The 26,133-nt window shown below is 33.4% G+C and overlaps 2 protein-coding genes across 4 annotated transcripts in view; one reads left to right on the top strand and one right to left on the bottom strand.

Moving 5' to 3' along the window:
• The first annotated feature begins 1,183 nt into the window (after positions 1–1,183).
• LOC106066163 (uncharacterized) lies at positions 1,184–17,109 on the top strand. Of its 2 annotated transcripts, none has more exons than XM_056025744.1 (6): positions 1,184–1,364; positions 9,944–10,491; positions 10,605–10,846; positions 11,270–11,836; positions 14,448–14,660; positions 16,450–17,109. In XM_056025744.1, exons 2-6 carry the CDS (start codon positions 9,975–9,977, stop codon positions 16,651–16,653), a joined length of 1,743 nt encoding a protein of 580 aa, XP_055881719.1. In that variant the 5' UTR covers positions 1,184–1,364; positions 9,944–9,974; the 3' UTR covers positions 16,654–17,109. The 2 variants fall into 2 exon arrangements, with proteins under 2 accessions (XP_055881719.1, XP_055881720.1); XM_056025745.1 differs by having other exon boundaries at positions 1,184–1,346.
• Positions 17,110–20,943: 3,834 nt separating this feature from the next.
• The window catches only part of LOC106066162 (thioredoxin reductase 1, cytoplasmic-like), a 29,047-nt gene continuing 23,857 nt past the window's right edge, over positions 20,944–26,133 (bottom strand). For both annotated transcript variants that reach the window (XM_056025743.1, XM_013225131.2), the window contains 7 exons: positions 25,483–25,572; positions 25,131–25,207; positions 24,715–24,874; positions 24,349–24,456; positions 23,999–24,094; positions 23,709–23,843; positions 20,944–21,967 (listed from right to left, as the gene is read on the bottom strand). In XM_056025743.1, the coding sequence (XP_055881718.1) occupies positions 21,905–21,967; positions 23,709–23,843; positions 23,999–24,094; positions 24,349–24,456; positions 24,715–24,874; positions 25,131–25,207; positions 25,483–25,572 (729 nt within the window). In that variant the 3' untranslated portion in view covers positions 20,944–21,904. The remainder of the gene's footprint in view (positions 21,968–23,708; positions 23,844–23,998; positions 24,095–24,348; positions 24,457–24,714; positions 24,875–25,130; positions 25,208–25,482; positions 25,573–26,133) is intronic.

A 26,133-nucleotide genomic window follows, 5' to 3' on the forward strand; every position in this document is an offset into this window, starting at 1 on the left:
AAATTTAAATTTACGGCAAATGAATCTTTGAAACATTATTACTTTTGACCATCGGATGGCTGCCTGGTCGTGCGGTTTGCGCGCTGGACTGTCGTTCAGATTTATGGATGGCCCAGGGTTCAAACCCTGCCCGCTCCCATCCCCCGTCGTCCTGCGGGAGGTTTGGACTAGGAAGTAATTATCTTCAACTCTGAAGGAACATCCGAAACGTGTAAAACATTTTACATCAAAATTAAATCACCTCTTGAATATTATTTGCGAATATGCAGATCCGACAGGGATCCGACTTCGACGGGGCCGCCTCTGAGTTTGTGTAACACAAACTCTCTTTGTAATCTTGTTTCTTTTAATTTGAGTTGCTAGTTTACCAGAAAAAAACACAATTAACTAATATTTATATTTGTTGTGAACATTTCTTGTACTTTTTATAAATATATTTGATTAAGTGATACTGAAAATAAAAAAAAATAAAAAATAACTTTCTTTGTAGCCTAACATATTGTAACATAATCTCCTTGACATCTATGTATTGTTTTAGAATTGGTATATTGTAATACAATAACGCTTGCATAATACATTTTATAAGCACGAATATATAACCAAGGTTAAATAGCGTTTTAGTCTATTTCGAAAAAACAATTTGTCACCACATTCTATGCTTGCGAAATCTGCAGAGATACTCCTTGCTACTCTGAGCTGACAAGATCTACTTCTATTTTCAATTAGAATCTAAGAATCTACTCTCTATATACATAATCTACCATTAAAAAAAAATATGTAAACAATTAATTAAAAAAGCATCAAAGGGATTAAAAGAACGATTGTTAGATATAGGTACTATTCGGGAAACAGGGAAAAAAATCTCCATTTGTCCTGCAAAGTTGAAAAGATCCGCAGGTTGAGTACCTCTGATCTGAATAGTAAATACTATCAGCAAACACAGGAAAAATCTCCATTTGTCCTGCAAAGATGAAAAAATCCGCTTTGTTGGTACTCTAAGCTGACCAGACCTAAATTCTACTCTCAAGTAAAATCTTAAATCTATCAAGTAGATTACCGGTATTCTAGATATATACTTCACATGCCTATCATAAATAAATAAATAAATAGATACAAAGTAAAAGAACGATACTTTTAAAACTTTCACACCTCATTTTTAACTGCTTGGTGTTAGAGTCTAAATCTAGAGCATAAATCTAGATCTATGCTCCAACACTTGTTTTTGTTGTTTCTCAGCTTTCTGTAGATCTAGATCTACTTCTACTCTGTTATAGATGATGATAAGATCTGGATCATAGGAATCTTCCTGAGGGATGTATTGATGAATACCTGGATTTTTTTTTGTGGTAATGGTGGTTCTCCAGGTCTAAAGTAGTACTAGTTAATATTATTATTAAATATTAGCCTAAGTCTAAGTGCCTAACAATCATACTCATAATGAGTTACTACTACTACTAGTAACTACTACTCATAGTGGGTAATTTCCGCTTTTAGCTGGCGTATTTACGTCTCTAGGCAGCACCTGGTAGGTATTTCGATAAAAATTTCAAAATGATCACAATGCAATGGAACCTATTTAGTTAGATAGAGCTTGAGAAATGCTTTCCAATGATACCAATTTTATATTGCTGAGTTAATTGTGAGGGAAGTTATTACAGTTTTAGTGGCCAAAAATTAGCCTTCTTTAGCCTTTGTAAAAAAAAAAAAACTGTGACCGAAACAGCTGACAGTTGAACTTAAATTAACTGTATTATAAAAAGTCTTAAAGATATGGGGTTGAAACTTCACACTCTTTTACATTAACCAGTATTCTGTTAAAATAAATAAAAAAAATAAGACCAAGCAATAAAATCTTTGAAAAAAAGTTAATTAATATATAAAAAAAAAGCCTTCGACAAAAAATAAAAACATATGTGATTTTGTCATCATATGAGCCCAAAAATCACAAATAAAACAAATCAGAGATCTGTATTGTGTTTTATTTTGTTTAATTATAATTCTACTGTATTTAAATAGCTATTTATATGCATCAGATAGATAATTCTTATAAATTATAAATAAAAATAGCACTGCACAGAAAAATATTTCCTAAAATTTAATGACTATAAGTTTCATAAACTTCATAAAAAAACAGTTTTAACCTTTTTGTAGAGCACTGGCAATTAATCATTTTAAAATGCCTTAATTTAAATGCTTTAAAAATTAGATTGTAAATGAAAAATTTCTTGCTTCGGACAATAAAATAAAAAAGAAACCTTGCGATTTTTTTAGAAGTTATTAAAAGATTTTTTACTTGAATTTTTGTGCAATAATAGCTCATCATTTTAAAAATATAATGTACTCATTTATTAACTATTAATTTACATGTATATTAATAGAAAAAAACAACACACAGAAAAAAAATTATTAGTTCGCTGAGCTAAAAATATGAAAAAAAAATTTGTAATATTTAATATTATTTTTTAAAGTAATTAAACTATTACTTTAAAATTTGCAGATGATCTAGCATTCAAACACTATAAAAGTTAATCTAAATGAAAAATTCCTATGTGTGCTTCTAAAAATAGCTTGTGATAGACAGAAATTGACCATTTCCAGTAAATCACAGTGTTGGTTGTTACTTAAAATAGATTTTAACCATCAACTTTGAAAATTAATATCTAAAGAGTGTGCCAAGCTACAAAGTTCAAACTTAGCACACATATATATATTAACATGCTAAATTCAATAGAATTAGTGAGATTGTTGTAACCATAAACACTTTTATTTTATTTAAAAAAGAAAATTTTACCCTTCTTTGTCTTTGTTAATTTTAATATCAAATATCTTTAAAGTGCGCCAAGAGAATTTAATGAAATTTGAAATATACACATTTCATAATATGATAAATTATTGTAGCAAACAGCATTGTTGTAACTTTTATAGGAAAAAAGTTGTAAAAATATCAACTTTCACATAAACTTTGTTAAGAAAAATTTAACAGATTGGCTTCAAAAGCAAATAAAAATGATCTCTGATATCTTATGTTTACAAAAAGTAATCATAATTAGTCCTCAAATCAAATACAATATGCTAAAACTTTGATGGAAATGACCACCCCTAAAAAAAAAGGGTAAAATGTGCTGACACACTTTTCAGCCATTTTTTTTGGGAGAAAAAAAAATGGATCTAGGTCAGTTTATCGAAGTACCTACACCTGGCAACCACTGGTCAGATTTTTGCAATGCCTCAGCGATGCTAAAAAAATTATTTTCAGGGGGAGATAACCTAGTTGATTTTTAATAACGCCAGCTGAAACCATACTCGAAGAGAGAGGAAATAAAAACGTATAGAAATAATAGAATTAATAGCGCTGTAGAGCTGACTCACAGACCTATATAAATATTGCCAGCTTATAGCGGATTGCAAGAGAGAGAAAATAAAACAAATAGAAATAATAGGAATATTTACTATTGTAGTAGAAGTAGTACTTTAAAAAAAGAAATATGGGGGGGGGGGGAGTAAAATATTATTTAAAATTGGAATGACATTAATAAAGCGTAAATTTAGGTACCTATTTTTTTTTCATAGAAATTGAATTTAAATAGATTTAGGCCTATATTGCCCTATATATGATGAGATTATTTATATAGATCTATGAAGTTATATTTTAAATGATTTGATGAAGATTTAAGGTGCTGACAGCTTGTAACATTTTTCAATAAAGCTGAAATGAATGTTGAATTTAAATAGATCTAAATCTAAGCCTAAATCTAGTGGACTAGTCTAGTGTAATGTTGTGTGTTATGAGACTTGTTGCATTGTATCTAGAATGTGCTTGAGGATACATGCAATAAACAACTGATGTCCTTATAGAAAAGAATTTCATATATAAATATTTATTCATTTAATAGAAATATCCCAGGTAAAATGACTGTCTTCTCTAATCTAGCCTTAAGAGTCAAGGAATGTGGCTAGGTAACCAAGGTCACTGAAACTGTGAAGGCGCCGCTGAAACTGACTGACTGGCTCAAGAAATTGTTGAAACTTTGGGAGCGGGCTGGGAGGGTCAGGGGTGGGGTTAAACAGCGGGAGCAGACTGGGAGGGTGGTCAGGGGGTGGGGTGAAAAGGCGGGAGAGGGCAGGGAGGGGTCAGGGGAAGGGTGAAACTGCGGCATGGGGCTGGTAGGGGAGGGGTGGGTGTGTATAGCTGGATCCTTTGATCGAGAAACAACAGATTGACCAGAGAATGATGAAGTCCAGGTCTTACTGTAATAGGGCGTGTCGAAGGTGCCGAATAGGGCCAGATGCATTGCGCAATCCTGTCACTGTAGGCCAATGAAAGTAACTATCAGTGCTTGCTTACAGGGAACTTCTACTGTCAAAAACAGTCTTTAGATCTCTATCGGCATTTTCTCTTGTGACCAATCCATCTCCACTTCCTCTCTAAGATCTACACCTCTATATTTTTCTGCCCACTCATCTTCCACAGTTTGGTGTTTTCTACTTTGTTGTACCAGTGTATTTTTAGGATATTTCTCAGGCATCTGTTGATGAAGTTCTGTACTATTTTTGTTGTCGCTTCAGTTGTTCTCCATGTTTCCGAACCATTCAATAGGACAGCCTTGACAATAGAGTCAAAGATTCTTAGTTTAGTCTTGTTTGAGATGTGAGGATATTTACAGTCAGGTTGGTTTTAGCTGTGTAAATCAGTAAATGTCTGTCTGATTTATACGACGTTTAATGTCTTCAGGGTTAGGGTTAGTAATTTTTTTTTTTAGATTTATCTGAATTTGACAAATTTATCATTCTGTTCTGCCTTCCCTTCCACAAGCACATCTTAAAGGTTAAGGTAGTTGGGGATAAGGCGATTATATTTATCGTCATCACACCCGATCCGACTCTGTATCTATCATCAGAATCTTTTGCTTTATCGTTTTAAGGGGTGGGGGTGGGGGGAGCTGAAATGGTAAAATTCAATACTCTACCATCAAACTTGACTTTGCATTTACTACTGACTTATGAGTGGCTGAATTTTACATTAGAGAGAGGTAGCGACATAATATATATTTTTTTTAAAAAATAATATGAACAATTAATCTAAAGGGTTGGTGGTGGATGTGAAGCATTAAGCGGGGAATCATCTCTACCTCCCCTCCACAGAATCCTTTGATGTACAGGCCTAAATTATATAATGTGATTTTCCCCGTTTGTCAGCTTTTCTTTTGATTCATGAACATTCTGTTGAAAATTAATTATTGTTGGTATTTTCGGAATAAAACATGCGCTAAAAAAAATCAGTTATCTTCTAAATTAAGTCTCTATTGAAGATTGCCTAATTTTCTGCCTTGTCAAAAAGTGACAGATTTTCCGGTCCCGGGTGCTTAAATTACTGGGAGCTTAAATATTTCCAGACACCAGTCGATTGTGAGTCAGAAAGAATAAAATCATTTGTTAATAGCAGAGCTGAGTTTGTCACCCAGTCCATCTACTGTACATACACACACACCGTTTTCCATTCATTGGACCAAGGCAGAGGTCGTTTAGCTTCCCTCCCCTTATCACTCTTAAAGCAAAGAGGGACACCCATGAGCCGCTAGCCGAAAACGCCATCGTCTGGATGTTATGTCATCCTGGATATCTTGCTAACTTCTGTTCCCCCCCCCCCCCTCCAGTAAAACTTAGTTTTCTTTCGCCACTTTCTCTTCCCTCCCCTCTTCTTGACATTCTTTCATTTTCCATATATGACTCCCCTCCCCTCTTGTGAATGGTAATTGGTGTGCGTGTGTGGCGTATTGTATGAGTGTGACTTATATAACGCACCTGTGGTGTATTGCTCCAGTGGTAAAAAATGGGACGTCTAGTAAGTGAGGTATGTCTTTGATGGTTGTGAGATATGAACAATATGGGTATTTGGCGCAGTAAAAGTGGGCACTGTTTTCTTTTGAACTTCCAGACCGCCGAGCAGCAACTTTAGAACAGAATTAGAATACGACTAATTTCGTATTTATCACCAACTACCAGTATCCACTTTTCCAGGTATTACGTTATGTTGTAATTATCTTTGACTCAACTCTTTTGACACACAAAATAATCAGCTCTGCAAAGGTTTACAGCGCTTAATAAATTAAATTATTATTTTGTAGTTATTTGCAGGAGCTTGCATACCTAGATAAACCTAACTCTACCCTAACCCTAACATTAACGGTACCTAAACAGTAGGCCTATATCTAGGGGAAAAATGTCGATTTTTGCACATTAACGTAACCTGTAGCTAATCAGTTAATGAGCAGATTAGCTAGCTTAAATATATGGCTCCTCCTTCGTAGCTGAAGATGAGATTATTTCCCATTTTTCTATGAATTTGAAGATGGCTTTGGAGTCCATTTTTTCTTTTAAAAAGCCGACCACATAGATGGCATGGGTTGCTGCAGATATACCTGCTTCATTTCTCACCTTCCTTTTTTTTTAAATCTTAGATCTACGTTCTTTGTTAATTACCAAGCTCCTTGCGTTATTTCATGAAACATGACACTCACGGCCGCAGTCAATAAGAAAGGACCAGAGCTTAAGCGTTTCCCTCACACTCCTTGAGAGAACTCTTAAGGGTGTCTTTGTAACGTTTGTGTTGACCCTCCCACGCAATTGTTGCTGTGGCATGGATACTGTTTATCCGTAACAACGTCTGTTATGTGGTCAAGCCAATAAACCAAATGGATTATTCTTTAATGCAACCCTAATGTCCAACCCAAACCAAAGACTAGCTAAGTAATGTGCACATTGACGGATTTTAAGCTTTAGCAGTACTGTGTCAGCGTGCACTTGTCTCCTCTACCGCCTTAAAATCGTTTTCTAAACTAAAATGTACTAAAATGATGGTACTGATAAATCTACCTTAGTCTAGTCCCCTGCCTAGAATGAGAAAGGAGGGGATGGTGGAATTAATATGTCTCATTAATTGTTTTACCATTAATAAGATACTTGATAAGCTAAGTTATTTTTTAACTCTCAATAATTTCATATAAAACACACGCGCAAGTACGTACGCACACACATACACATATATACACACATATGTACATACACACACATAATGAAATAAAGCATCATCAAATTAAAAAAAAAAAAAAGAACATCTATGTGAAAAACAAAAAAAATACTGATTTTTTATATTTTATTATTTTTTTTTTCAGATTCAATAGAACACAAAAACATGTATCCTTAACAAACTCAATCTACACCAACACATACAAAATAAAATATTGAGAAATAATATAGATTCACACTAGTAAAATGTACATCTATTTCCTGTTTCAATAAATAGGTCTACATTCCCTCTTATCTAAATGTATTCAGATTTTGTTTATGTAATAGTTGGCAGCACACTATAACTCAATTTATTTATTTTAACCAACAAAATCCATCTGGCAACAATTGGTTGCCTGGGAGCTGTTGCTATCATCATTTTAATATGGCGGCCGCCAGCTAAAACATGATCACCTCATAGTGATAGTCATAGTCATTGATAGTCATACAAATACAATTACAATGTCAACAATGATGATTGGAATGGATGATTGGTAAAGCTCGAGCTGCCTTCCATCAGCTGAAGAACACCAGGGGATCTAGATCATGATCTGTTATAGGCCAGGGAAATAACTTAGCACCATCACCAAAATGAAGATAGGCTATTCAACAGTGGTCAACACCATTCATTATTTTGTTGCGATTCGCCCAGGGCATTACTATCAATGAATTCAATGTTAACCATAATGTATCATTCATTGAAATTTGAATCATTATCATGATTATGATTCATTGACAATGTGGCCATGGGTTCTGATCTGCATCTCCATTGGACTCCTTGGTTGTCTAGGTCTAGGATACTGCTGAGATAGGTGAAGCTTTCCACCTCTTCCAGCGCCTCACCTTGGACAGTAATGGGTGTGTTGTTGGATGCTTTTATCTGTAAGGGCTTACTCTTCCCTCTGTTTATGGTAAGACCCATTCTAGCTGAATTGTCTGCATTGATGCTTGTGTCTTCTGCATCTGCAAAGTCAAGATCATCTAGCTGTTTCTACAGACTACAGTGTCCACTGAATACCATTCCGCTTCTGGTCTGTTGCTGTCTTTATGACCCAATCTATTTATGGCTAGCTGAAACAAGAAGGGAAAGAGTAAGCAGCCTTCAAATGTGTCTGTCAGTTGTCTACCATGCACTATTCTACAATTCATCCCACCATATGACTTTTTGATGATATTTGTAATATTTTCAGACACTTTAGTGTCTCAGTAGTCTCCAGAGAGTCTCTCTGTCCACATATTTTATAAAACTGAAATAGAGAGGGAAGTTCCATTCCACTGACTGTTCCAAAATGATGCATATCATTGCTTTCTGATCTGTGCATGATCTCTCCTTTCGAAAACCGGCTTGTTGATCATGGATATTTCCTGGAATAGACAGAAGTGTTGTCCCTCAGTAGTTGGAGCAGGAACTAAGGTTGCCTTTCTTGGGGAGTTTGATGAGGTAGCCCTCCTTCCACTCTGCAAGAGAGGTAAGCATAACTTCACACTTGTATCAATGGCTGTCTTTAGCACTTCAACTGGCATGCTGTTAGGCTCTACAGATTTGCCATTTTTCAATTGCTTGATTGCACTGCGGATGTCTTCCTTAGTGGGTGTATTGCACTTTATAGTCATGTCTCTTGCAGCTGGCAGTATCTCTGGTGGATTTGCAGGAGTATGTCTTAATCCATCTCTTGTTTTGTCCTTTATCTGCTATCACTTTACCCTTTAGTTGTCGCTCAGACTTGGCAAAGTTTCCTGTTATTAGGTAGATCTAGAATTAGATATTCTAGCAATTGCTTCAATTAGGTATAAATCTATTTATGTATTAGTATTTATATAATGTAATCATGAGTGTCAGTAGAATTTTTAGATTATAATTATAGTTCTAGACATTGATGATTTAATAAGCATTCTAGAATACAAATCTAATATTTCTATCTCTACACTACTCACTAGCCCCTAGTAGGCAGTATTCACAAGCTAAATTCCACAATGACAATACACAAATAAAATCTACATATTTACAAAGAGCATGGAAAAAGATTTCAGCCACTTCATTATTGAAGACAAATTTAAATATTATTGGGATATGTCTAATATTGCTTTTCTGTTCAATTAGTGATTAGTAAACTAATATTAATTTCCTCTTATATTTATGGTATGGAAGTCAGATATTTGGATAACAAGTCATAATCCTTGTTGATGTCTAAGAGCTGAGCCGAAGGCTCTTCGAGCTCTAAGTTTGAAAAAAAACCTGTTTGGACGCCAAACAGTAAAAAAAAAAAACCTGTGAGAACACAGTTCTGTTTGAGAGAGACCCGAGTCAATGCCTATGTAAAACATTGCTGTTTCCAATGCCTTTGGCCCCGACGCATGCTTGGCTGCACATGGCCGAAGGCCGAGGGCACCGGGAGCCTCCGCCATTTTCCTTCGCTGTACCAAGCTAGCTGTGTGGGAACTGCCATTGATGTAACGGTCCCTTTGAGGAACAGCGCATGGATGTGGGACGTGTTCGTGGGGACTTTTTTACAACCCCGCCCGTGCAATGGGTGGACTCTCGTCTACCCGTGGGCATCCCCACGGGAGTCTTGTGTTGCTACCCATTTAACCTAACCACTTCCTCTAATGGCCGTTTCCACGCGGGCGCCACGATGAGGCAGGGCAACGTACCCGCGAACAAGTCATAATAGAATTTTGTAAAAAGGGGCATCTTTTATAAACACTTGCACCCTTAACTCCATGCAACCAGACTTAATGTGCCAAAGTGTCTTTTGAAATTGCCTACCAAATATTAATTACCAAAGTCTCAGGCTTATCAATTTTGTTACATTATTATTAGTTGTTATTCATATTTTTTTTTTAATGTTTTCTTTAATTTTTGTTTTTTATGTATTAGATTTCTTGGATTCAAAGATTAGCATGATAAAATGTGCAATGATAAAATGCTTCAGCAGATGAGAAAAGTCAAAGTTGTTATCATCAGAAATAATTTTCAAGAAAATCTGAAATCAGTGTGTGCTGTCACTACTTTCTCCTTTCATTTTGTTAAAAAAGAAAACTTACAGATTCAAATTATCAGCAAAAGAAAGAAATCAACAAAAACAGATCTGAACATAATGGCCAGCACTTCTGAAAAATCAAGTGTCCTAGATAGAGGCATTAAACCACTAAATTCTAAAAACTCCAAAAACTTTGAGTGTGACAACAACCCAAGAATTTTTGGTAAAATCTATCCCAGCAAACTTTTAAGTGTATTAATACATAGAACAGTCCTTAACTTAAAAGAAAACTTAATTTTACCACAAGAGGAAAATTCTGTTCAGAAAAGGCAATGTGATTCTAGTTTAGTTAAAAAAAATGTGATTCATCAGAGTACACTATCTCAAAAGCAACATTTTCATCTTAAGTTTTTAATGAAATATCAACATCCTCCGGATAAAGAAGGTAATTATACATTTATCAATACATATAGTATTGATTAAAACTTTTTTTATAATGTATGTGTTTTTATAGTATGTAACTACAATGTATAAAACATAATTTACTTTTAAATGCAGCTTTGAAGCTCTTGGGCGAGTTCCCTAACCCTGTGAAGCTTTTCATTGATGTTGTAAAGCCATTGGTGGAAGGTGATCCCACTCTGCAACCATCTCTCATTGTAACGAGCTGCTTGAAAAGTACATATTGGAAGGCTCAGTTGATTTTCAATTTTGAAAACAAAATTACTGTGACAGGCATTCATCATTCTAAAACTCAGGCTATAAAGAGAGCATTTTTACTCATGTGTTCATGGTTGAAGGTACCAGTATGATATTTGTATAGTGCAGTTCTTAATTAGAGGTATGAATAGAGTATTTTAAATTGATGTTTCTGTGGTTCAGTGTTAGCCATATGTTCTCTAATTAAAGATATAAATGGAGCATTTTAAATTGATGGTTCAGTGTTAGCCATATATAAAGATATAAAAAGAGCATTTTAAATTGGTGTTTCTATGGTTCAGTGTTAGCCATATGTTCTCCAATTAAAGATATAAATAGAGCAATGTAAATTGATGCTTCTATGGTTCAGGGTATCTGCTAAATTAATTTTTTCTATCAAGCTTTTGATTTTTGTTCTTTTAATATTACTTTAGGTTTTGCACATTTGAATTTAGTTTTCATTGACCTTGCAAAACATATATGTTCCCCAAAATAATTTGCATTTATTACTATATTTCTTTTAGGAAATAGGATTGATTTATAAAACTGATACAAACCAGTGGTGTCCAGTGTCCTGCAGCAAAGTCGTGCTCATGCTGGAAACATTATCAGAATATGGATCTGCGTGCTTAGGGAAGTCTAAAGGCCATGGTTTCAAGATAATACTGGAACAAATCAAAACAAAAGGAGAGAACACTGAATCATTTCAAAGTGCTGACATTAACTTCAGTCAAGAGACAGACTGCAATGTTGTTTCTGAAGATTCTAAATCTTTAAGAAAACCATTTTGTGCTAGTTTTTCAGATCATTCATCAGGATTAATTTTAAGTCGTGATATTTGCAACTTTCTGCAATGTATTGATGAGGATAGAAATGAAAAAAGTGACTTTCTAATTGAAGTAGTGAAGAGTTTACTTAAAGCAGATAGGACATATTGGGCACAAGGCACTGATTGTAAATTGCAAAATAGAGCATTCTGGACTTGTTCAGTGCATGTAGGCTGGCCTTTTCCATTTACTGTTGTAGCTTCAGCCTTGTCTTTGCCTACTTCCCAGTTAATGGGCTATATGTTGACTTGTATGAAACTCAAGGTAAGAATTGTTTGGCAATCATAAATAAAAAGTTGAAGCGAATGTGAGAGCATGAATAGTTTTTAAAAAATCTTTTTTTATTTTAATTTAAAATTAGTAGCACAGAGACTAAAAAAACATTGATAGTTTGTCTTCACAGGTTTTGGGTCTGGATTCAAATTTATTTGCTGGCCAAAGACTTGTGCCCCATTTCTTCTCCCATTGCCCTATTTGGAATACTAATATTTTGTTAATTTTAATTTAGTATCATTTTTTATTATTAGGCTTAAACTTTCTTATTGACTATTAAACAATTTTGCTCTCTATGCAGTTATCACTAAGTAAGACTATGTAACAATGCTACATTCTGTAAATCTAGTGATGGGCAAAAGTTAACTAAAAAGTTAGAAACTTTTAGTTTAACTAAAAAAAATTAGTTAAGGCCATTGTTTAACTAGAAAAAAAAGTTAAGTTAAAATTGTTGTTTAATTAATTTTTTTTAGTTACTAACTAAAATTAAAATTTGTACAACTTTTCAACATGTGGTCAGGGTTGAAACGCACTCCGTTTTCTGGTCATGTGATATCAATAACTTTGATTATCCAAAAAAAATGATGCAGTTAACAACTATTTAGACAGTCTGCATTTGAAGAGGGTAAAGTAATGGTAGAAGTTATGGGGGTAAATATTTGCACTTGAAAGTAGCAGTATTATAAAATGTTAAACATTTTTTGCCTAAAGCTTCTGTGCAGTATTATGGATGAGGTTGTTCCGAATTTTTTTGTGAGCCACGTGGAGGTGTTTAATTTCTGTTTCTAGTGGGAATCTGATTAGTGAGTTAGGTCAATATTTAGTGGTTTTAATCAATTCATTTGCAGCAAACAATATTTTTTAAACTACAGAACATCAAATACATACTTTTATAGTCTTAAGACTTATTATTGAGATCTATTAAGTCTAAATCAACAGCTAGGCCTATATAGATCTAAAAGCATTAAGGTAACCAACTCTAGAAAAAAAATCTTATTCCACACCCTCTCTGACCATAAAGTAAATAGACTGTGTCCAACTGATTTTAACAACCTGGTCAGCTAGACATACACATGACCACATATAGGCCTAGTGTACTGTACGTGTGTAGTTGATAATACTGTAAGACTACCCTGCATTAAGCGTTATACAATAGTGTTTGCTTAATGTGGAGAGGTCAGACAAGAAAATAACACACTGGCGTGGCAAGTCAAGTATGTTTAGTTATACACCCTCCCTGCCCAGAAAGTAAATAGACGGTGTGTCTGACTGATTTTAACAACCTGGCCAGATTGACATACACGTGTAGGCCTATATAGTGTACTGAGTGTGCAGTCCATAATGACAAGATCACCCTGTTTTTTTTTTCCCTTGCACGTTTAATGGTTATGCAATAGTGTTAGTTGTATTTTTAGTGGTCAGACAAGAAAATAGCATATCGGCATGGTTAGTCAAGTATGTATTTTACACTATAAAATAGTTATACAGGTCAAATGTTTTAAAAACTCCAACGATTTCGTTTCTATTTCTTTGGATACTAGATCTAAATTTGAAATTCTAAATCTATGTTATTTAATGAGATTTTAAACTTTACCAGTAGGCCTATAAGTAAGATTTTCCGTTATATAATAAGTTAATATAATTTTTTTTAAAAGAGTACCATTATTTTCTAAAGGTTTTAATTCAAGGCAAAAATACAAGCACACATATTTATTTAGACATTTTATTTTATTGTGCATTAACGTTTATGTAAGAAACATATTCCTTAATACTGATTTTATTATAGATAAATATTACTAGAATGTTAAAAGAATAAGATTGAACCATAGGCATACAGTCGGATGATTATATCTATATGTAGGTTTAGTTCAACCCCGCCCCTTCTCTCCCCCCCCCCTTCCCAAAAAAAAAAGTTTGTTATAGTTTAATTAACTTTCTTTAGTTTAGTTTAACTATCTTTTGAAATTCATGGTAAACTAATAGTTTAACTACTTTATTTTAGTTGAAAACTAGTTTTAGTTTAACTTTTAAAAGTTAGTTTAGTTCCCATCACTATATAAATCTAAAAAACAAGACTAAAAGTCATATCTACAAAAAAATATTTTTCAGCTTCCATTTTGTGCAGAGTTGTCTTTCTTTCATTGTTTCTTCAAAGGACATATATTGTCCAAATCAGAGTCAAGTGAATCTCTTTATGTATTTTGATATTTCTTTTTTTTTATTTTTTATTTTCCCGCTTTAATAAAATTAGCTTCTTATTAAGGAAATTGAATAAAGTGTTTTGCTTTACTAATATTTTTTCTAAATTTTCTCTAGTAACAAAGGAATGTACCAGTATGATTTGAACTTAAATAGCAAGAGTGAACTTCCCTGCATAAACAATGCTTTGTGAACATAGTAAAGTTTCTAGCACTAATGGTGGAGGAGAGTGTTATGGTGCCAGCACAATGGTCTACTATCATGAGACCCCACCCAAAAAACTATCTAAGCATTAAGTGTAATTTTGAGACCCTTAATTCACCAGTTAAAATCCTGGCACATTAGAAATAGTCACAACTTCAATAGAATATATTTTGTACTAAACTTTGATTTGTCTGTGTAGAAAATGCGACTACTGACACCAGACAACCATGGTGTAAATAAGGAAGGCATTGGAGGCTTAGTGATCAGAGACACACAGATGCAATGGATTTTGCAAACCTCCAACGTCCAGAACCAAGATGTGATGACAAAGTTCAATGCTGATATTACCTTGTATTGTGATGCATCTAGAAATGGCTTTGGTGCGTACTTGATCAGAGGCAGTGGCAAACATGTAAGTGCAATACAATGTATCTTTAACCTTCTGGGTGTCAATGTTTCTTCAAAGGACATATTGTCCAAATCAGAGTCAAGTAAACCTTTATATGTATTTTGCTATTTCTTTTTTTTTTCCCGCTTAAATTAGCTTCTTATTAAGGAAATTGAACAATGTACATTTTGTTATATTGATATTTTTATTGAGAATTCTGAATTCATCTCCATTGAGTAAATGCTTTGTGAAATAAAGCCTTTTATCAAGAATATTATGCAAACAATAGAAACTATTCATATGAAATAATAGAAATAGAAAATCAAGCCAGTCACAGTAAACATTCAAAAAACATCCATTTCAGCAATAAAATTCAGAAACAGGGTCAAAGATGCTATATATTGAAAGATTGTGGTTGCCAACTAAATAATTAAAATTTTAAGCTAATCTTTAATTTTAGGTTCGAACAATATTTCTTGTGATTTCAACAGTCTGCATAAGGAACAGCCACTTGGGACAGGCATAGTGGTCATTATGTATACCATCTAGACAATGTGCAGTCGAGCATGACACACAACACAGATTTTGGCAACTATATCTCCACCACTCAGACAGCCATGGTTCCCCGACACAATAGAACGGAAAAAATATTTTTGCAAGAAATACTTAAAATATCGTAAGATATTAGTAAAGCCAATTTTTGTTCAATTTTAATGTTATCATTATTTTTCAGTCATTTTACAGGAAACACTTTAGATACCGGTGTCTTAAAATATGATTATGCAAGCATTATAATAAGCTTTAATGAATAATTTCTAATTATTTATATATTCCAAAAGTGCACTTCAAAAACACGCAAAGATACTTCTATACTTGTCAGATTTACACACACACACAAAACTTTCACAAAGTAAAATTTTTGCAATGTCGTGTAGAAACTCATCAGTGGCTTGTTTTCGTACATAGTTACAACACGTCTATTCAGTTGGAGGTACTTTGTCTTGCTTGCAGCTTTACTTCGTTCTCCAGCATTGTACCTACGAAATTGTTCTCAGTGTTCTCTGAGGAAATGACAGATTAACTTGTAGACATCAGAGGGGAGGGGGTGGCCCTCAATAGACAGTGGAATTGCTTGGTGTTATCCCTCCACTGAATGGTTTGTTTGATGTACAGTGTCCTGTACTCAATATCTAATATTCCATAATGGTATCAGAGATGTCGGAGTCACTCTGCTGTTTCATCTCATTGGTGAAAAAGAAGAATGAGATAAAATTTTAAAGTACTCTCTTTCACCAAATATGGCATACTTTTAGATCTAATAATATTGAAAAAGACAGAGGCCTCAACGAAAAATTCTGCCCAGGAATTTCACTTACTAAAATCTGGTACTTTTATACACATCATGTAATAGTTAGCGCTATTTTGTCTTGCGTTATTTTGTCTGGTCACTGACATCTATCCATTTTCAAATTATGTGCAGATATCCGAAAATTTTTAAAAATATCCTGTTCTTATATATTGTGATTTATGTCAATTTCAATTGTGTTAATAAAGTATGCATGTAGGATTAGCACTTTGAAAGAAAGCATTCCTACAAATATGCCTGCATTGATGTTGCTTGTAGAAAGTGTGTTTTATTTGTACATTATTGCTGTATGTCTACTTTGGGAATGAATATTAAAACAGATACGCCGATGTCATAGCTAAATCTTGTTTGGTTTAGTGAAAATCTGTTTTTAAACTCTACTGTTCTATTATTTTGTGCGTACTGTAATCTATTTTGATTTTGTAAAACCTCTGCTGATCTCTACAGGTGAACTGGTTAAGTGAAAAATGGTTTCACTATTCAACAGAGAAGAACTATGAAATGCCAGAGTGTTCCCTTGCATTATCTACAACACTAGGAGAACTGTACTGTGTGGTGGTAGCCATTTGTTCATGGAAAAGGAAGTTGAGAGGAAGAAGGATATTGTGTTATTGTGACAATAAGCTGCCTTTTGATTTTTTACTCCCATGAGACTGTTAAAGTTATGATAGATATGCCAACTATTGACATTTAGCTTCAACAAATGCAACATACTTTTATTTCTTTATTATTATTTTTTATTTCAGACTGTTGTTTGTTTTGTTAATACTCTAGCCACTAATCTGACTGTGGTCCCTGAGTATACATCATCATCCTCATCATTTGATCAACTTGTTCAAATTTTACAACAGACATGCATCAATCATAACATTAAATTACAAATGAGCTGGATTAATAGGGAAGACAACTGGCTAGCTGATAAATTGTCCCGTCAAGACTTTGAGTCATTTCTTGCTCATGTTCCACAGGCTGCTCCAAACAAGTCCAAAAGTATTAAGATCCAAATCAAAGATCAAATTTTGTTGTGGGAAGCTAAAGATCAATACAATTCATGAGGTGTTTATTACAAGAATTATTCATACAAAATTAAAATTGTCAAATTTTTCATTTCTGTTTTTGTGCTTGCTTTTTCTAAAAGAACTACAGAATGTCTAAATTTATCACAGTATGCACCCATTTCTCATGATTATTAATATTTTTAAAAATATATTTTCACCCAGCATTTAAAAAAACAAAATAAAACAATGTTACAAAGACAGTTTGTTTGGAAACACAAACCCAAGCAGGTTTCAATATTTTCAGAAAGAATATCAGAAACTATGAACTACAAACTATCAACAACTACAAACACTATCTCCGTTGATACAAAAAGAATGCATGCTGAAAATTTTGTTAGTCTGACTAACGACTTGATACCACAGGATTCAGAGATTTATTAATGTTATTATTATTACATTGTTAACATTCATATTGTTATAAACCTGGTGGTGGCACAGATGGGGGTAGTGGTGTGTGTGTAGTCAGCCGACGCAAATCGCCCCAGTCCAGCGCAGGACGAGCGGTCAACTGTGACCAGTGACAGTACATGCCAGTTCGGCAACGACCTGTGTGTAAATATTACGCACGCAAGTCACGGCGATTGTGATCATTCTGAGTGGTCAAGAACGTTCCTTCCGATTCTAGAAGGCCAGTATAGATAGTATATAAGAGCGAGTGTGTCAGAAAGACTGGACTTCACGTTACCTCGCAATGTGACCAGTACGAGGCGAAGTTAGAAACAGTACGGTGTGTGAAGTCAGGCAGAGCAAGGCTAGGATTTTGGACAGTTTGTGTAATATTTTTGCCAACTGTACAGTGTTGTATTGTATTTGAAATTAAATTGCTACTGTTACTTTGGAGCCCTGAGTTGGGAGGTTCTTTAAGTTCGTTGTGTCGTGTGGTGCAGTTTGAAGAGAGCCTGGATAGTAGGAGAATCGTAACAATATGTATTCAATGAACTCATAGTTAAGAAGATATAGTTCAATGTGAACCTGGCCTTACCAATGTTGTTGAATGATTATCTAATTTATTTCATTGTTTTGTAAAGGGCAAATCTCTCATTCAAGGCCTCAACAAAGAAACTTTTCCTTTTAGATAAGATAATTTTTTATTGGTCCAATCAAATGGAAATTCGGTTTGAATATAATTTGACCACCTTAGTGTAACTACTGTAACAATAACAATATAGATGCAAAAATTAACCAACATTTACACATGAAAAACATACACACTCACAACCAGCGCTTTGTGAATTAGACTTCTATGTACTTCTCGATGATGACAGATGACCTTGTAGCACTCTGACCGAAAGTGGGATAAAGGAGTTTTTAAATCTTTCTGTTTTAGTTCTAATGGAAAGGAGACGACCACTTCGTTCAGATTTTATGTAACAGTGGTTTAATGGGTGCAGATTGTCCTGTTTTGGAAAGGCTTCTTTCATGAAAAAGTTCTTCAAGAGATGGTAGCTATGCTTTTTTAATTAGTCTATGTCTTTGTGCCAATGAAGTGTTATCATACCAGCAGGTGATGGCAAAGTTAGATTGCTGATGGTTGCTGTATAAAAAAGTTTAATTATTGTTTTGTTGATTTTAAATTTTCTTAGCTTTCTTAACTTTGGTGAATTTCAGTGTAAAGGTTTTGACAGTGTTTACTCCATTTCAGTTTGTTGATGGTGTTACCTAGATATTTATATTCTTGCACTTAGTCTACGGTTTGGTTGTTAATCTAAATTTCTGCAAGATGGCCTTTACGTTTCCTAAAATCTATTATCATTTCTTAAGTTTTCTGAACATTTAAAATTAGAAAGTTGTCTATACACTATTAGTAAAAAGTATTAATTGTTGAATGGTACAGATTTTCATCATCTACAATAAGGTAGATGATTGCTTTGTCATTGGCTAATTTCATATGAGTATCAGCTGTTTGGCTCCATATGTCATTGGTGTATATGGTATTAACACTGGTGATAGAACACATGCCCGTTCAATTTTACATATTGTGGGCATTTTTAGTTAAATTATGAGTCTGGTCATTTGCATTGCACTTCATGTGTATAATATGAAACACTGCTATTAACTGTTGTTTGAAATTATATTCGTGTTATATGGATACTAGATTTTTTTTTTCTATTTTAAAACAAAAGTAAACATTTTGTTTAAAACCTTAAAGCTATTATGACAGAAAATACAAAATTTAGTAATACAATTATTTTAAAAACATTTTTTTATAAAAAATACAAAACTGTTTGCATAAATGTGTTAACAATATGCCATAAGGTCACCTCCCCTACTAAATGGTCGCTATGTTTTGTTTTTTTTTACTTTTAACAGTGAATAGTTGTAAAAATTGTGTATTTTAATGAAAAAAAACAACTCTTGCATAGTTGATTTAAAAAATTAAACTTTTTGCTTCAGAAAAGAAAAAAGTAGCTGTTGTATCATATTTGATTTTCAATAGGTTTTCTAGTTTACACGATCAATATGGGACAGACAGACCACACAAAACTAATAGAGGCTATTCCCCTTGCGGAGGCTGCTAAAAAAACAACATAGTTTGTGTAAGAGCAATGCAGGTGTAAAAAGGCAGGTTATGAACAGGAGGGTGTAATCAGATCTTTGTGTAAGCAAATATTTAGCTAATAGAAATCACAAGTATGGTTAAAGAACTGAAAATATCAAACGCTGAAATAGAAGAAAAAGACTAAAAGCCAATGAAGTAAGACTATAATAAAGAAGAGGAGACATGAACTATAATAGAAATGGAATTAAAGCAAGCACACAAAAAGAACATGTCCATGCAGGATTTGATCAATAGAAACTAATTCTGAAAAGGCAAGATTTCAAGGGCAACATAATTTGAAGACCTACTATAAGCAAATGGACTACTACAATATCAAAGGTCCATTACACTCATAGTAAAGTTCCCCTTTTGGACCTTGTGGTCTATAGGGCGGATGATGACATATGTAAAGGTCATCTGCTTCTGTGGCCTAGAGTTAATGAGGTTGTCATGTGGCCAGCAAAACGACCTACCACCTTTACTTTTCCTTAACTCCCAACTAATGTCAGGTACCCACTTAAAGCTTGGTGGACTCAGAGGCGCCCAAATATTCAGAAATTAAAAATCCCAGTGCTCACCAAGATTCGAACCCGGTTCAGAAGCCAAGCGCTTTACCACTCTGCCACCACGCATCCACATAACACTCAAAAATTTCCAGCAAACCATGTGATCAGCTGCATACAGCTGCCTGGGAATGAGCTGATTGTATACACCAGTGTATAAGAAAAAATTGAACTCCACCAATACAAAAGTTACCAATCAAATTCACAAGATACTGTTATAAACCTGGTGGCACAAATGGGGGTAGTGGTGTGTGTGTAGTCAGCCGAAGCAAATCGCCCCAGGCCAGCGCTAGACGAGCGGTCAACCGTGACGAGCTACGATGGTCAGCCGAGACGAGTGTCAACACGGCGGTCCGGGAAGGATCGACGTTGTGAACAGAGCTCAGGAGCGTCACGAGAGTTGTAGTCATCTGACCACCTAGAAACGTCGAGCGGCGTTCTGTCCGGTTCGAGAAGGCCAGTAGGGACCCTATATAAAGAGCGAAGGTATCAGAGACCAGTCAGTCACAACTTCCCGATCTACAGTTCGTTACAACGGCTTAGTACCAGTCCGAGGCGAGACAGAGAGACCAGTGCCAGAGTTGATACGGCGGTACAGTGTACGTGCTGCCAATTGTACAGTATTGGCTGTTATTTATCGACATTAAACCATTACGTTATTTTGAAGCCCAGAGTTGTCAAGTTCTTTAAGTTGGTGGTGTAAGGTGCAGTTTGCAGAGAGCCTGGATAGAGAGATACGTAACAATACACTAAACTAATAAAAAAAAATATAACAAAAGTGTGCGAAACTTAAAATTCATTTATTTGTGGAAATTCTGTTATAATAGTTGTACAAACGTGATGTTCTGTCTATATAACATACAATTAAATAGAACTAAAACTATACAATGCATTTGTAAGAAGAAGATAATATCAAAAGTACATTAGCATTTTTACTGATCATTATACAATGCTATATAGACTAAAAATACTGGTGTTATCTTTTTTTTCAGTTTTCCTTAGAAAGATATTTCTAATTTCATTATGCAGTGAGGTTTTTATTGTAACAGATGTAATTATTTTGGAGTTTTTCTAGGAATTCTTTTATCTCCATAATGAAATTTACAATCTCAAATTTACTTTGAGTGTGGTTCAATCCATATATCTTATAGAACAGGTTCAATTATATAATCCTATCTGAAGTTACATAAACCAAAAATGTGGTTCACATAGGTCTTAAAATAGACACTTGTTTCATACAAATAAGTGTATATTGCAAAATCTATGTAAGAAAATAAATACTCAAAGCTGTTAACAAATGACAGCTTGATGAAAAGCATTGTTTTTTATGACATGATGTCAACTGATTCAACAATTATTTTGTCACACTGTCTGTTCAACAAATCAAGTATGAAACTAAACATGGCAACTTCAGGTCGTGTCCACCCTGGTGACACAGGGCTTACAGACACAACCGTCATACAATGCTCTACACAGTGGCACCTGACATGTCCAGTTTCAAAAACATCTGGTAGGAATAACCTACTGCTTTCTCTGGGTGCTTGTGGTCCTCTCACTGGATGCATGGTGAAATAAACATGAGACAGAAGCTCCCATGGTTTCAAGTTTTGAATCAACTGACAAATCTTGTAGAATGAAGGATGTAATTCATAAGGCACAGACTCACACACACACACACACAAGGATGATCCAATGAGCTGAGACCACAGCATCAACAGACTGAATGCAGTAGGTTTTTAACCTCAGCATCCTGTTACTTCAGCACTTTCACCACTTCTCTTTGTCACATGTAATGTTGTAAATGTCTGAAGAAAAAACAAGTGATCAAGAATTATTAATTTCTTTAGAAAAATTGAAATGTATCATTACTCTTGAAATGTGAATAAAAAAAATATTTTATAAAATCTTATTTCACTAGCAGTATTCTGATATCCTTTATTAAGTTAAGCATCATAGGGAATCTTAGTTATTGCATTATCACAGTTGGTTCAAGATAACATTTGATTTATTTAAATCTTTTACTTTTTTTCAAATTTAAGAACCTTCAAACTTCTCTCCCTTTTTGTTTTTGACATGTAAACATGATTAGACTTTAACCAAATACAACTAATTGTTTTCTTATGTCTAAAATACACATAATTATGTGTACAAAATTTTTCTCAAACCTTCCTGGTTACAGGCAAAATGGTGTTTTCATTTGAGTATTCATTTGGTAGATAATGTGAAATAACCTATAAAATGGATTTTTTTTACCAAACTTTTTACAAAAATATAATTGTTTTCTTGTCTAAAATACATATATTTAAGTGTACAAAATTTTTCTCAAACCATCCTGGTTACAGGCAAAATGGTGTTTCATTTGAGTATTCATTTGGTAGATAATGTGAAATAACCCATAAAAAGGATTTTTTTTACCAAACTTTTTACAAAAATATAATTGTTTTCTTGTCTAAAATACATATATTTAAGTGTACAAAATTTTTCTCAAACCATCCTGGTTACAGGCAAAATGGTGTTTCATTTGAGTATTCATTTGGTAGATAATGTGAAATAACCCATAAAAAGGATTTTTTTTACCAAACTTTTTACAAAAATATAATTGTTTTCTTGTCTAAAATACATATATTTAAGTGTACAAAATTTTTCTCAAACCATCCTGGTTACAGGCAAAATGGTGTTTCATTTGAGTATTCATTTGGTAGATAATGTGAAATAACCCATAAAAAGGATTTTTTTTACCAAACTTTTTACAAAAATATAATTGTTTTCTTGTCTAAAATACATATATTTAAGTGTACAAAATTTTTCTCAAACCATCCTGGTTACAGGCAAAATGGTGTTTCATTTGAGTATTCATTTGGTAGATAATGTGAAATAACCCATAAAAAGGATTTTTTTTACCAAACTTTTTACAAAAATATAATTGTTTTCTTGTCTAAAATACATATATTTAAGTGTACAAAATTTTTCTCAAACCATCCTGGTTACAGGCAAAATGGTGTTTCATTTGAGTATTCATTTGGTAGATAATGTGAAATAACCCATAAAAAGGATTTTTTTTACCAAACTTTTTACAAAAATATAATTGTTTTCTTGTCTAAAATACATATATTTAAGTGTACAAAATTTTTCTCAAACCATCCTGGTTACAGGCAAAATGGTGTTTCATTTGAGTATTCATTTGGTAGATAATGTGAAATAACCCATAAAAAGGATTTTTTTTACCAAACTTTTTACAAAAATATAATTGTTTTCTTGTCTAAAATACATATATTTAAGTGTACAAAATTTTTCTCAAACCATCCTGGTTACAGGCAAAATGGTGTTTCATTTGAGTATTCATTTGGTAGATAATGTGAAATAACCCATAAAAAGGATTTTTTTTACCAAACTTTTTACAAAAATATAATCCCCCCCCCCCCCCGGGGGGGGGGGGGGGGCAGAAATGTTAAAACTCTTTACAATAATGCATTTAATTACTTTTAACTTTTTTTTTCCATACAATGTATAAAATTATCAAAGTAAACAACAGGAGAGACTTCTTACCTCACTACATGTCGGGTGAATGCCAATGGTACCATCAAAGTCTTCCTTTGTTGCCCCTTTCTTAATAGCAACAGCATAACCCTGTGTGATCTCTCCAGCATTAGGACCCAGAACATGAAAACCAACAACTCTTTCCTGCATAATAGAGGATTTAGTTCTCATGTGAGCTACAATGTACATTCATTAACAAGAATTGAGGATGACAGTTAAAGTGTATAATTTTTAAATGGGCACTTTTAATGTTATTGCAATGTTACATTTTGGTTATTACAAAAGGATGCACTACTTACATGATCAGCTTTATTGCAAACAAGTTTAGCATAGCAAGTGTTTTCTTCCTTGTGGGGAACAGTCCACTCTAGAGGCATGAAGTAGCTGTGATAGACCTGGCATAAGCAAACAGAATTCAAGAAATTATTTGAATGATTGAAATCTATAAATCATAATTTCAAACACTTAAGAAAAAACTTTTTAACATAACGACTGAATTAGGATGTTATGAAAGTTTATTCTCAACTAAAATATAGAGTAAAAATATGAAACAAAAAATGGTTCAAAAGTAATGTAAGTAAAGGTATTTTAAAATACAAACAAAACAATTTTACAACAGTGATGCATTAGAGAGATAAAAAATATTTACCTCAATATTGTCTTCCCCAAATTTTTCAATAGCTGCTTCCTCTGAATAGCCAATGCAACCATACTCTAGAGGAGTAAAAACTGTGGTAGCAACATTGGTGTAATCTACCTGTAATATAAGATAAAAATTTGATCTTTAACAATTTATTAATATTATAAACAGTGCATTAATATAATATATATATATATATATATATATATATATATATATATATACATATATGCTTATAAAAAAGGTGCACTTAGAATAATTTTACTTCTGTTGTGTTACAAGCAGAAATATTGATCCAAATGTTATTTTCTATTGCTATTAAACTATTCTCAAAAATCTACTGTGAATGCAAGCTTCATTCCTAGAAGAAACTACCTTTGTGGTAAAACTGCTGTTAAAAAGTCGCCTAGATAACAATTTTCCTGCTTGAATAGCTACAGGTGTTAGTTCTGGCCTTCCATCACCAATGTCTCCAATAGCATAGATGTTAGAAACAGATGTCTTCTCACTAGCATCTACTACCACTCTTTGGTTACTGAAGAGAATAACATGTTACAAAAAGTTAATGTAGGTAGAGAAATCCAGCCTATAATGTCTCCAAAGTTAACAGCAAAAATTCAAAAGGAAACATAGATACATCTAAAAACAAAAAAATCACTATTATTTTTAAATTTACTACTGTTATTCAGCACATTTTAGTTTCAATATCACAAAAAAAATGCTAATTTAATTTTTTTTTTGTACAGTTAAACCAAACCTAAAAATGTCTAATTGAAAAGAAATCTTCTCACTTTGGATTTAAAGAGACACCCACATTCTCCAGACCAATTCCTTTTGTACATGGGTCTCTTCCAATAGCAAACAAAATCTGAAATGCAGTAGTTAAAGAACACATTTTTAAAGTTCTATTTTATATTTAGACTGAATTACTTTACTTTCCTTAACTGAGGCCAGGCAACAAAGTGAGCTCATTTACTTCACCACTTACTTAAAACCAGAATTTCAATCACAATTACATACTATGGCACTTGTGACACAGTCAAATGTAGAATGAAACAGACTATAACACTAATAATAGTCATTGTGTAATTACTTTCAATGAGACCAGAACTAAACATTGAAAAGTGTAGCAGCCCAACTTACTGTGTTGTATTCCTCCACTATCTGAGCACCATCAGAGGCTACAGCTGTTACTCTGTATTTACCAGGCTCACCTTTTTCTACCTGCTCAATCTAAACAAAACAAAGGACAAGAAAGATATGAACAATTCCCACCAACTCAGCATACATGTAAGAATAGTTCTCTGTAAGAGGAGAATGACTTTTTGTTATTGATGCCAGCTATACAGACATTTGCATACCATCTAAAGTAGGTTTCTTTCATCAACTGCATAAGTCCATGTTTGAAAAAAAAAGTTTCAAGCAACGAGACATTTAGACAGTAAAAGATAATTAGGAAGACAGTTCAATATAATCAGATAGAGAGAGAAAAATAATCAGAAAGACAGTAAAGGATAATCAGAAAAACAGTAAAAATGAACAGCCAGTATTGGTTTTTAAGCAAACTATTTTTCACTCAAAAATAAAGATTTTCTATAGTTGCACTACTCTAAATGATTATAATACAGCTCTATCTTTTGTAATAAATATATTAATATTGGTGTAGAAAAAAGGAATAAAAGAATTATGCTTTATGCAAAATAATGTGTGGATACAAATAATACAGCTTTTGAAATAAAATCTCTTTTGTATCTTTATAAATTTATTACTATTATTATTTCATCCACTCTATTT

The sequence above is a fragment of the Biomphalaria glabrata genome, chromosome 4 (genome assembly GCF_947242115.1).
Source record: "Biomphalaria glabrata chromosome 4, xgBioGlab47.1, whole genome shotgun sequence".
NCBI lineage: Eukaryota > Metazoa > Mollusca > Gastropoda > Planorbidae > Biomphalaria > Biomphalaria glabrata.

What these genes read in the sequence shown, in the direction of transcription:
- LOC106066163 (XM_056025744.1), top strand. Translation starts at nt 9,975, where the DNA reads ATGTGCAATGATAAAATGCTTCAGCAGATGAGAAAAGTCAAAGTTGTT. An exon ending in ACATCCTCCGGATAAAGAAG is followed by an intron (nt 10,492 to 10,604) that starts GTAATTATACAT and finishes TTTTAAATGCAG; the next exon opens with CTTTGAAGCTCTTGGGCGAG. An exon ending in TGACTTGTATGAAACTCAAG is followed by an intron (nt 11,837 to 14,447) that starts GTAAGAATTGTT and finishes TTGTCTGTGTAG; the next exon opens with AAAATGCGACTACTGACACC.